General features: G+C 46.4%; 1 protein-coding gene across 7 annotated transcripts in view; it reads right to left on the bottom strand.

The window, feature by feature from the left end:
* Positions 1-12,505, bottom strand: part of CREM (cAMP responsive element modulator) — an 84,681-nt gene that overhangs the window by 53,817 nt on the left and 18,359 nt on the right. For all 7 annotated transcript variants that reach the window (XM_054716652.1, XM_054716650.1, XM_054716645.1 and 4 more), the window contains one exon: positions 8,012-8,135. In XM_054716652.1, the coding sequence (XP_054572627.1) occupies positions 8,012-8,135 (124 nt within the window). The remainder of the gene's footprint in view (positions 1-8,011; positions 8,136-12,505) is intronic.

Here is a 12,505-nt window from a genome sequence, read left to right as displayed (position 1 = left end):
GGCAGAACTTTGGTCCCTACAATGGCAACTCCTAATTCCAGCTCTTTCATATTATCATCACAGTGACTTCTATTTACTTTTGAATACAAATAGAAGGGAAAGGCTCCATTTATAGCTGCGAAGTTATAAAACAGAAAAACTGAAAACTCCAGCTTTCCTTGGAGCACTACTGCCTACCACAATCAGTTAGTAAAATAGAGGTCTGTCAGCCAAGAGCAAGCTCAAGTTTCCAGATCTTGTGATGATGTGCAGAGTAAACTTGACTAGCAGATGCTTTGGAAACGCCAGGGTACTCAAAACCACTACTGTTAGTGTAGGTAACTAGGTATAAATAAAGTAAGGAAGCAAAGGGAATCAGACACTATTAAGCATAATAAACTAGGGAGCTAAATCAGACAATAAAGCCTAATTAAGTGTGGAAGTTACAGCTTCAGACACCTCAGGAGGTCACAGCATTATGCCATGGAGGGGATTAACACCCCTCCCGTCCCCCTGTGGGAAGGAAGGGCTGGCTTTCCAATCTCCCTAGGGTACAACTGGTCCACTGGCTGGACTGGAAGTGGGAGGGGGGTGCAGGAAAAAACAATAAAGAGGAAATTCCTCTACTGGGCACATGCCCAGTAAAAGACAAGATAGCACAGGGGGAAGTGCTTCTACTCTGAGACATATGGAGTAGGAGCCAAGATGGCGACCATAAAGACCTGTCTGTCTAGCCTGGGGAAAGGATCAGATTGGATAGGGGACCCAGAACCCCAAAACCAAAAGATCTAGGAAATGGGATTGGTTAGGGAGAGGGCCCAACATCAGCCCGGGCGGGATTGGGAAATTGATTGTATAGTTTGCAAGAGCACCTGGTCCTTTCCAAACCCGAGATAATACAATCCAATCTTAACAAAGGCAAGCTCTCTCTATGGTCCTGTAACAAGCGTTTGTTCACATGTTCTCTCTCAGTAGCAGCCATGTGGGCCTAGCAGCTGCCTGAGAACGGCAATGTAGCTCCAGCTGGAGTGCAACAGGGAGGTGGGGAGGAGAGAAACGACACTAGACACTACTGGAGGAACGAAGGCTGAACTGGACTAAGCTTTGGTATGAACTGGATCAAAGGCACAGAATTTGTGGACCCTGGCCTTTCCTCTGGGCTTGATGAAGACAGTAGGACCAAAGGAGATGAGACCCTGGGAACCCGGGGCAGCCTTCTATTTCTATTCTTTTTTTTTTTTTTTTAATCCTCACCCAAGGATATTTTTCCATTGATTTTAGAGAGAGTGGAAGAGAGAGGGAAAGACAGAGAGAAATATCTATGTGAGAGAAACATATCGATTGGTTACCTCCTGCACATGCCCTGATCAGAGCCCAGGTTGGGGAGGAGCCTGAAACTAAGGTACGTGCCCTTGACTGAAATCGAACCCGAGACTCTTTAATCCGCAGGCCAGCATTCTATCCACTGAGCCAAACCAGCGAGGGCTATTTCTATTCTAATAAACCTTACCACTACATCTCATCTTCCCATGCATGAGTCTCCCAAAATGCTTTTCTTGTGACTCCGTGAAAGGACCCCATTTCCACCAGCAACACTATTATTATAGTAAATGACCAGATGCAAAGGATCAAAATGATTAAATCTTTTGATCACACCTTTTGTTTCCACACTATTTAATGATAATTTGAGCATGTAAAAAGGAAAATATTAAAAATTTCTCGTTATACAAAACTAAATATCATTTAAAATTTCTGAGAATTTACAGTCTTTCAGTTTGAATAAAATGAAATAAGTGACAAGTAAATACAATGACATCTGGAATTATTCAGAAGAGTCAATCACTTTTAGCATACATTATAGAATTGATAAAAATTTCAGTTTGATTTTCTAATCCTTCTATTATATAATACTGCATAATAATAACAAAGACTAGTCATAAATGAACAAATTCAGGCATCATAAAAGTCTAAGTAGGTAATCATGTTTAGAAAATTTTGACTGCTGAGAATTGTGTCCTAATTCTTCAAAAAATCATGATCTATGCATAACATCGAGGATAACTCTTTCGTTGTTGTTGTTAATTCTCACCCGAGGATAATTTTCCATTGATTTTTAGAGTAGAAGGGAGGGGGAGACAGAGAGAGAAACATGGATATGAGAGAGACACATTGATGGGTTGCTTCCCACATGTGCCTCAACCATGGTCTGGATGTGATCAAGCCTGCAACCGAGGTACGTGCCCTTGACCAGAACTGAACCTGGGACTCTTCAGTCAGCAGGCTGACACTCTATCCACTGAGCCAAATTACCTAGGGCGAGGATAACTCTTATTTAACCAAAATAATCAATGAACCCACATACAGATTATTTCTTAATCTCTTAACATTCCTACTAGGTGAAAGATAAAAACCATACTTTATTTTTATTTATTTATTTTTAAATATATTTTTATTGATTTCAGAGAAAGGGAGAGGGAGAGAGAGATAGAAACATCAATGATGAGAAAGAATCATTGATCCACTGCCTTCTGCACACCCCCAACTGGGGATCAAGCCCGCAACCTGGGCATGTGCCCTTGACTGGAATCCAACCTGGGACCCTTCAGTCTGCAGTCTGACGCTCTATCCACTGAGCCAAACCAGGTAGGGCGATAATTTATTTTTTATTAAATATTTAAAAAACAGTATAATATAGCAAGTCCATGAACTTGCTATCTAGATTTAATGAATATCAACAGTTAATAGATTTGAGATTTTGAAAAAAGGACTATAAATGTAAACCACGGGCTTTTTCTAGTTCTGTGATGCAGCCTTCACAAGTCTCTATCTCCCCCTTCTATTTTGTTCAAAACACACCTAACTTTCCCACACCCCAGATCTCTTCTTTGTCTTACAGACCCATCTTTCTCTGTTATTTCACAAAAACGTTTCTTGAGGAATCTATACTTGCAATTTTACTTCCTCTTCCTCTTATTTATTCTCTAACCTATTAAAACCTAGTTTTTGTTAATTGGACTCCAATTCCAAAACCTCATAAATCCAAGGTTACTTTGGAGGCTTCATATTATTTGACCACTTTAGCAACTTCTGAGGTTCACCCAGGCTGAAGGTCCTCAGAATTGTAAACTATTATCTATAGACAATGGAGATCTATTGTTTTGACTGTGCAGGACCAGAATACTAAGAAAAAGGCCTGTGTGGAGGTCAGTGAGCCAGTTCCTAAAGGGAGGGAAGTGGAGGCAGAAGGAAACTTTGCTTTAGACTACCACTTAGGCAAGGAAGGACAGAATTTCAGCCCAGGAATCATAAAAACTCTAGAAGATCCCAAATTCATGAAAGAATATATGTGCACTCTATGATATTCACACACAGATGACTAAAGAATATACACCAAAATGCTAACAATGATTATATTTCTCAATGTTAAGGAGAACATTTATTTTCTTATTTATAATAATATTAGTGACCCGTTGCATGAAATCGTGCGAGACCCGGGAACCCTCACCGCCCCCAACCCCCGCATGCCATAGGACCACCTCAAGTCCCGGAGTCCCGCCCACGTGGCCGGCACGCGACAGGACAGCCCCAAGCCTTGGAGTGCCGCCATGATGCCCCTCTCCAGGCCGCACAGAGTGGCCACCGAGACCCCCGCGCCCCCGCGGGGCTGCAGGAACCCCGGTGGAAGCCACGCAGACCGACCGCTGGCCCCGCAACCGCTGTGCGCGCCAACATCTTGTGACGGCATTACGGCATGAGGGTCAATTTGCATATTACCTCTTTATTATATAGGACTATCGGACTATCGGCCCGGTGCACGAAATTCATGCATGAAGGGGGGTGCCCTCAGCCCAACCTGCACCCTCTCCAATTCGGGACCCCTCAGGGGATGTACGACTAAACCGGCAGTCGGACATCCCTCCCACAATCTGGGACCACTGCTCACCTACCTGCCTGTCTGATCACCCCTAACTGCCCCCCATAATGGCCTGGTCACCGCCAACTGCCTCCCCCCTGCTGGCCTGGCCGCCTCTAACTCCCCCCACTGCCAGCCTGGTCGCCCCTTACTGTCCCCCTTGTTGTCCTGGTCACCACCAACTGCCCCTCCGCCAGCCTGGCTGCCCCTCACTGCCCTCCGCTGCCAATCTGGTCACCCCTAACTGCCCCCTTGACAGCCTGGTGGCCCCACACAGCCTGCTGCTCAGTCGTTTAGTCGGCCCTCACTAACCCCCCTGCCGGCCTGGTCACCCCATGCAGCCTGCTGCTCAGCCGTTTGGTCGGCCCTCACTAACTCCCCTGCCAGCCTGGTTGCCCCACACAGCCCGCTACTCAATTGTTTGGTCAGCCCTCACTAACCCCCCTGTCCGCCTGGTCGCCCCATGCAGCCTATTTGGTCATCTGTTCAGTTGTTTTGGTTGTGATGGTCGCTTAGGCTTTTATATATATACTAGAGGCCCAGTGCACGAAATTCATGCACTGGAGGGGTGTCCCTCAGCCCAGTCTGCACCCTCTCCAATCTGGGACATCCCTCTCACAATCCAGGACTACTGGTTCCCAACCACTCACCTGCCTGCCTGATTGCCCCTAACCGCTTCTGCCTGCCAGCCTGATCACCCCTTAACCACTCCCCTGCCAGCCTGATCGACGTCTAACTGCTCCCCTGCCGATCCGATCGCCCCCAATTGCCCTCCCCTGCTGGCCCGGTAACCCCCAACTGCCCTCCAGTGCTAGCCCGGTTGCCCCCAACTGCCTTCCCCTGCTAGCCCAGTCGCCCACAACTACCCTCCCCTGCCAGCCATCTTGTGGCGGCCATCTTTGACCACATAGGGACGGCCATCTTGTGCCAGGGCATGAGGGTCAATTTGCATATTACCTCTTTATTATATAGGATAGATACTGGTATATTTACTTAATTTTCTTCAATGAACGTGCAGTTTATTTTTTTTAAGTAAAAAAAAGGGTGCTATTTTTTTCCCCTTAAATAGCAATGGTGTCTGCATGCCTGTCTTCCAAGGTAACAAAGAAGGATGTTGCCAGGGAGATGCAGCTCCACAGAATACTTGGGAGGAGAAACCACTGTGGGGTGAGTGGGTGTCAGAAGCTTAAAAGAGTTAGCAGGCTGGGTGCATGAGGCCCACCTAGTCTCAGAAGAGAACTCAAGGGAACCAGTCTGGCCTGAGACAACCCAGGAAATGCCTGGTGTGACCCCTGAGCCATCTAGTCAGCCATCAGGCCCCTTATATTCTCCTTTCAAGATACAGTGGCAATCTCACTGCTGCTCTGTCTGTCCCCACACTACCATGACCCCACCTGAATGATAACCCCCTACTGGCTTGCTGACTTCCAATACAACTTCCACACAGCTGCTAAGTGTTCTAAACACAGTGAACACTGGAACGTATTTCAAGAATATTTAGAATACAGGATACTCTACATTCTCAAATGTATACAACCTTCTGCTGACTTTGCCCAGCTCCAATTCCCAGCCCAGACACTAGCCTCGGTACCTGCAGTTCTCTGTCTGCACAGTCTTCCCTGGACTAGAATTTTCCTCCCTATCCCTACCTAGCTGGCAAACTCCTACACACCCTTTACATCTAGCTTCAAAGTCAATTCCTCTGCAAAGCACTCCTAGTCAACTGGCTTCTCCCTCCTCTGTATGTTTTAGTGGTTTTGTACATCTTCTTGCTATCATTTAAATACCTATCTAACCCTACCTGGTTTGGCTTACTGGATAAAGAGTCAGCCTGTGGATTGAAGGGTCCAGGGTTCAATTCCGGTCAAGGGTACATGCCTGGGTTGCAGGCATAATCCCCAGTAGGGGATATGCAGGAGGCAGCTGATCAATGATTCTCTCTCATCATTGATGTTTCTGTCTCTCTCTCCCTCTCCCTTCCTCTCCGAAAAATCAATATAAAAAAAAATACCTGTCTAGCCCTGGCCGGTGTGGCTCAGTGGATAGAGCGTCGGCCTGCGGACCGAAGGGTCCCGGGTTCGATTCCCGGTCAAGGGCATGTACCTTGGTTGCGGCTCATCCCCAGTGGGGGGCGTGCAGGAGGCAGCTGATCGATGTTTCTCTCTTATTGATGTTTCTAACTTTCTATCCCTCTCCCTTCCTCTCTGTAAAAAAATCAATAAAATATATATATTTTTTAAAAATACCTGTCTATCCCACTAAACCATATTTAAGGCCAAGAACCATATGTCCTCAAGCATCTAGAATAGTGCCTAGCCAAAACCGGTTTGGCTCAGTGGATAGAGCGTCGGCCTGCGGACTGAAGGGTCCCAGGTTCGATTCCGGTCAGGGGCATGTGCCTTGGTTGCGGGCACATCCCCGGTTGGGGGTGTGCAGGAGGCGGCTGATCGATGTTTCTCTCTCATCGATGTTTCTGGCTCTCTCTCACTCTCCCTTCCTCTCTGTAAAAAATCAATAAAATATAGAATAGTGCCTAGATACTGGGGGTACTCAATAAATATTCGATTAACTAAATAAATACATGAGTTTGCTTTTACTATAAATATCTATATTTTCATAGGTATCTCAAAAATAAATTTTAGAAGCGAGAAAACAAAGTTTAAGACCTAACTTTTTTAAAAAAGAAAATAAAGATTAAACCAAATATATACTGGGCAAATGGTAAGACTTTTGACATAGCCTATATAATAAAAAGCTAACATGCAAATAGACAGAACGGAGGAACAACCAAACAACCAGTCACTATGACGTGTGCTGACCACCAGGGGGTGTGCGCAGAACATGGCAAGTATTGGCAGCAGGCGGCAGAGCGTGGAACATGGCAGGCATCGGCCGCAGCGGATGGTGGAGCAGGTGAGCGGGGGTGCCAGACCAGAGCAGGGCGCCGGTCGTTGTCATTGGGGCGAGCCTCTGGTGGTTACTAAAAATTCTTTGCTCCACGTGCCGCTATCCCACCTGGCATTTGCACCTGCTGCTGGCACCAGCCCCGCTAGCACCCGCTGCTGGCTCCTGGTGTCGACCCTGATCCCTTGGCGCTGTCAGCAGGTGTGAGCGGTGGCTGCCGGCCCTGATTGCCCCTCAGGGCTTCTCCACCTCCCCCTGCTCCTTAGGGGCAATCGGGGCCATCAGCCGCCTCTCACACCCACTGCCGGTGCCAGAGCCACTGCTTGCACCCACTACCGGCGCTGGCCCTGCTTGCACCCCCTGCTGGCGCCAGAGCCACCACTCGCACCCACTGAGGGTGCCGGCCCTGCTCGCACCTGTTGCTGGCACCGGCCCCAATCGCTCTGCGTCAGCGCATGGGAGCGGCGGCGGCGGGAGCAGGGCTGCAGCAGACAGGACCGGGGGCTGCAGCAGGAGGGGCCAGGGCAGAGGCACGGAGGATGGGCTGAGACCCACCCCTATGCCCACCACAGCCTCATGACCCACAGGTCCTTTCAAGGTGCACGAATTCGTTCACTGGGTCCCTGGTTTATAAATAAGAGTATAAAACTATAGCAATTTGGAATTACCAACCTTCTCAAATAATAATAATTTGAGGCCCTAGCTGGTTTGGCTGAGTGGATAGAGCATTGGCCTGGGGACTGAGAGGTCCCAGGTTCGATTCCAGTCAAAGGCATATGCCCGGGTTGCAGGCTCAATCTCCAGTGGGGGGCATGCAGGAGGCAGCCGATCAGTGATTCTCTATCATCATTGATGATTCTCTCTCTCTCCCTCTTCCTTCCTCTCTGAAATCAATATATATATATATATACACACACACACACACACACACACACAAAATAATAATAATAATAATTTGAGGATTATATATTGTGGAGAGGTTTTTATTTTTCCTTTGCATAAGTGGTGGAGGGAGCATTGCAAAGTGTCTGTTACAATGCAAAAGTAATTCGATCATGTAGATTCTCTTCTACATCAAATCAGTAAGGATAGCTGATAACCAGGAAACAAGGGAAACTTAACATCAATTGCAATAAAACAGAATCTAAACATAATTCTCATTTCCATATAGTTTAACTTTCATCAGTGTCTGCCTATTGCCTACAATGAATTTACCTGAGCTAAATTAGGGATTGAATTTTGACCAGTCTGGGCCTGCATATTTGCAGATTCTCTCTCTGTCACAGAATCTGTTACACTTCCATCCTGTTGAGATTCAACTGTTTCCATGGTCATTTGTCTGAAAAGACAATAAAAAGGAAGAAACATTAAGGTCTTATTGGAAACATTTCTCTATTTTTACCTATCTTTCTGATACTCATTTTTGTCATCCAAATGTACTAGTTTATTTTTTCAAGAAATAAGTTTAGTGGCAGAGTCCCAACTGTCCAAACTTAGTTCAGTTTCTCCTCTGCTCAGTGAATATGGACTGCAAAATGTTTTATAAAAATTAGTTTACTAAAAATGTTTTGAATCTTATAGTAAAGTTTCCTTGATAATTATTTTAAGCCCTATAGTATAAATGAGTGATAAAATCAGTGTTTTTATTTTACATAAAGTCTATGATTCTCAAGGCCAAATATATCTGCTTTATAATTTGATGTAGTATGAAAGAATTTTGCCAGTGTCCAAACTGAATGCATTATAATCCTATATAATAAAAGGCTAATATGCAAATAGACGGAACGGCGGAACAACCGGAACAACCGGTCGCTATGACATGCGCTGACCACCAGGGGGTGTGTGCAGAACATGGTGGGCATTGATAGCAGTGGGATGGTGGAGCAGGTGAACGGGAGCACCAGACCAAGGCAGGGCACCAGTCGCTGTCATTGGGGCGAGCCTCTGGTAGTTACTGAAAATTATTTGCTCCCGCGAGTGCTGCAGTCCCACCCGGCGCTCGCACCTGCTGCCAGTGCCAGCCCTGACCCCGCTCGCACCTGCAGCCAGCGCCAGAGCCGCTGCTCACACCCACTGCCGGTGCCCAGTGCCAGCGGGTGCAGGGCTGCCAGCAGACAGAAGATCGGGGGCCGTGATGAGAGCGGCCAGGCGGGGGCGTGGAGGATGGGCCAAGACCTGCCCCTGTGCCCACCACAGCCTCGCAGCCCACAGTTCCTTTCAAGGTGCATGAATTCAAGCACTGGGCCCTTAGTCCTATATAATAAAAGGGTAATATGCAAACTGACCCTAAAGGTGGAACGACCAGTTGCTATGACATGCACAGACCACCAGGGGGCAGACACTCAACGCATGAGCTGCCCCCTGGTGGTCAGTGCGCTTCCACAGGGGGAGCGCCACTCAGGCAGAAGCCGGCTCATGGCTGGCCAGCACAGTGGCGGTGGCAGGAGCCTGTCCCACCTCCGAGGCAGCACTAAGGATGTCCAATTGGAAGCGGGCCAAATCCATCAGTTGGACATCCCCCAAGGACTCCCGGACTGCGAGAGGGCACAGGCTGGGCTGAGGGACCCTCCCCCTCCCCCGCGCAGTGCACGAATTTTCGTGCACGGGGCCTCTAGTATAATAATAAAAGGCTAATATGCAAACTGTACCCATGGGTGGGAGTTCGACCAACCAGGAGTTAGACATGTGCTGACCACCAGGGGGAAGCACAGAAATGGCAGGCGTAGGCGACACAGCGCTGGCAGCGGGTGGCAGTGGAGGTGCTGCTGGCCCCGATAGGCCCTGATGAGAGTGGGACTGTGGGGGATGGTGGAACAGGTGAGTGGGCGGTGCCAGGCCAAGGTGGGTGCGAGCAGGGGCCCCGATCACCCGCCAGTCGCCCCAAAGCCCCAAAGACGGCGACCGGTGGCGGCGACGAGGGGCGGGGCCAGCAAGCAGGCAGCGCCAGGCCAAGGCGGGTACAAGCAGGGGTCCCGATTGCCCCGCTGGCTGCCCCAAAGATGGCAACCGGTAGCGGTGGCAGGGGGCAGGGCCAGCAAGCAGGCGGTGCCAGGCCAAAGCGGGTGCAAGCAGGGGCCCCGATCACCCTGCTGGTTGCCCCACAGATCTAGGGACCCTATTAGTGCACAAATTTCATGCACCGGGCCTCTAGTTATAATACAAAGGTGTATCTAGCTTTGTCAGCACTAAGTAGTTTCTGATAAACAAGACTCTCAAATTAAATCAGTCAGAATTGACCTCTCCTGCATTTCCCCAGTTACTTAAAGAAGAGAATCTAATTTTTTTCCGGGAAAAACTTTTGTATTATTGTTTTCAATTTAAGTTAATGATTTCTACATGGAATCTTTCCAGATAGAAGGTAAATCTTACCAGAATAAATTTTACCCTACTAAAAAGTTAAAATGCAAACAAAATAAACAAACTCAATTTTTTATTTCCTTTTTTAAAAAATATACATCTTTTTAAAAATATATATATTTTATTGGTTTCAGAGAGGAAGGGAGAGGGAGAGATATAAACATCATTGATAAGAGAGAATCACTGATCGGCTGCCTCCTGCACGCCCCCTACTAGGGATTGAGCTTGCAACCCGGGCATGTGCCGTTGACAAGAATCAAACCCCAGACCCTTCAGTCCACAGGCCGACTCTCTATTCACTGAGCAAAACCGGCTAGGGCTATTGTACATCTTTTTAATTGTCAGTAATATAATATGCTTGTTTTCCATCTTAGAAGTCAAAATATATATCCAAAAAGTATGCAGACCACTTAGAACTTTGAATAAAATGTCTAGATCTTTTTGCCAGATTTAATTAGTTGCCAGTTACAGTCTCTCACTTAATACTTTCTTTTGCATTTCAACAGCCACTACCTACCTGAATCCAAGCCTTCCTTTCTCAAACTTGTGGGCTATAGACTATCCAGCGGTCACCAACCGGTGGTCCGTGGACCCTGGTGGTCCGTGAGGTCCAAAAGGCTGGTGACCACTGGAGTAGCACTTTCCAAAAGTATTTGACCACTAAAAACCCTTTTCCACAAAGCATGTCCTAGCAGTATTTTGGAAACAACTCGAGAAATGCTGTCTTATGCTATTTCTTACACCTTTATTAAAAGTTCTCCTAAGGTTCTGTCAAGAATTTGAGTCTCAACTTAAACATTACATTACTGCACGGCCTTCCTGAGTAAACTCTATTCATTTTAGGAACATTCATTTAGCACCATCTACATGGTGACAAGCCTGAAAATACAAAAGTGGGTTAGTTACAAACCATCCCTGAAGGGATTCATTGACTAGTTGATCCTTGGTTTTCCAAATATAGTCCTTGTGTTACAGGATTCCAGGGCAGGGGGGATAGGAAAACTGAGACAAGAAAGTTAAAACAGGCCAAACAGTAGGCAATCTGCAGCCAGCTTGTAACTAACAAGCCATTATCTTCCCAGCCAAGAACACAGAGTAAATGGTTTTTAAAAACCTCCTTAATGAGAAAATGCAGAAAGGGGGGAAAAGGAAAAGGAAAAAAGGGCAGTTTTTCTCCCTAAGCAGAGAAGCCAGCAGTCTCAAGATCTGGCAAGATAAAGTTGCCAGGTGTTTCTCATGATTCCTGGGAAGACCTCAACAAAGTAAAAAAAAAAAAGGAGGAAGACATTGAGAATTAATTTCTACCAAAATGGTCAGCAAAGGAATTTTGAGACCTACAGACAAGAGGGTATATAACACCTCAGACCCCCACCCAACTTGCTCTTCAGATTACCTGAGAACCCGTCTGAGCTTCATAAGCCAGATGTATAGGTTTGCTTGCTTTGCTTTTTCAATAAAGATGCACGCTTTAATTGCTTTAATAAATTGGCTTTTCACAACACAGTCAAGGTCTCTCATCTAAATTTATTTATATGAGAAGACAAGGATGGAGGTTGGGGGCAGCCCTCTACCACTGACTCAGGGGCTGTCCTGTCCTCCGGTGTCAGTGAGAGGTGCCTATAACTCTTGGAAAACCTAGATCAGAACTAACCACTATACTTGTTAAAAATAATAATAGCAATGCAGATTCCCAGGCTCAACCCCAAATCTACTGAAACAAACTTTGAGGATTGAGTTTTTTATATTAAAGAGATTCCAATGTACATTAAAATTTGAGAAAAACTTAGTTTATTGGTAAATTCTATCACAAACTGGCAGTCAGACATCCCCTGAGGGCGCAGGCCCGGCTGAGGGACACCACCCTCACCGCCCCCCCACCCCGAATTTCGTGCACTGGGCCTCTAGTTTACAATAACTATCCTGAGTCATCAAAAAAAGTTTAACTATACTTGGTATAGTTTCAGCAAAGAGGAGTACACATAATAGAATACAGGATGATTCCCATTAAAGAAAAAATGCTTAAAAGGTAAACCTAATCAGGACCCATTTTTAGAGATATAATAAAAGACTTTATAAGTTAGTAATATTTTAAAATGTTTTACACATGAAAGTATTTTTATCTGATGCAATCACCTTATTGGCCCCTTTTTCTACTAGGTCCTACCCAGAATTCAATCCTTTGCCCTTCTTTTTTCAATCTACACATTCGGTATGGTGGTTAACTCCCAAATCCCTTTTATGCACAACCCCTCCTATTGGGCATCTACACCTAGGGTTTTCAGACACCTTTCCTTCCTTTTATTCTTTCTTTCAGTCAAGACCATCACTGTCCATTAAGCTCCAAAGCTAGAA

Source organism: Eptesicus fuscus, chromosome 5 (assembly GCF_027574615.1).
Source record: "Eptesicus fuscus isolate TK198812 chromosome 5, DD_ASM_mEF_20220401, whole genome shotgun sequence".
NCBI classification, from domain to species: Eukaryota; Metazoa; Chordata; class Mammalia; order Chiroptera; family Vespertilionidae; genus Eptesicus; species Eptesicus fuscus.
The sequence above is the reverse complement of the archived record's forward strand: the minus strand, read 5'-3'. Positions and strand labels throughout refer to the sequence as shown.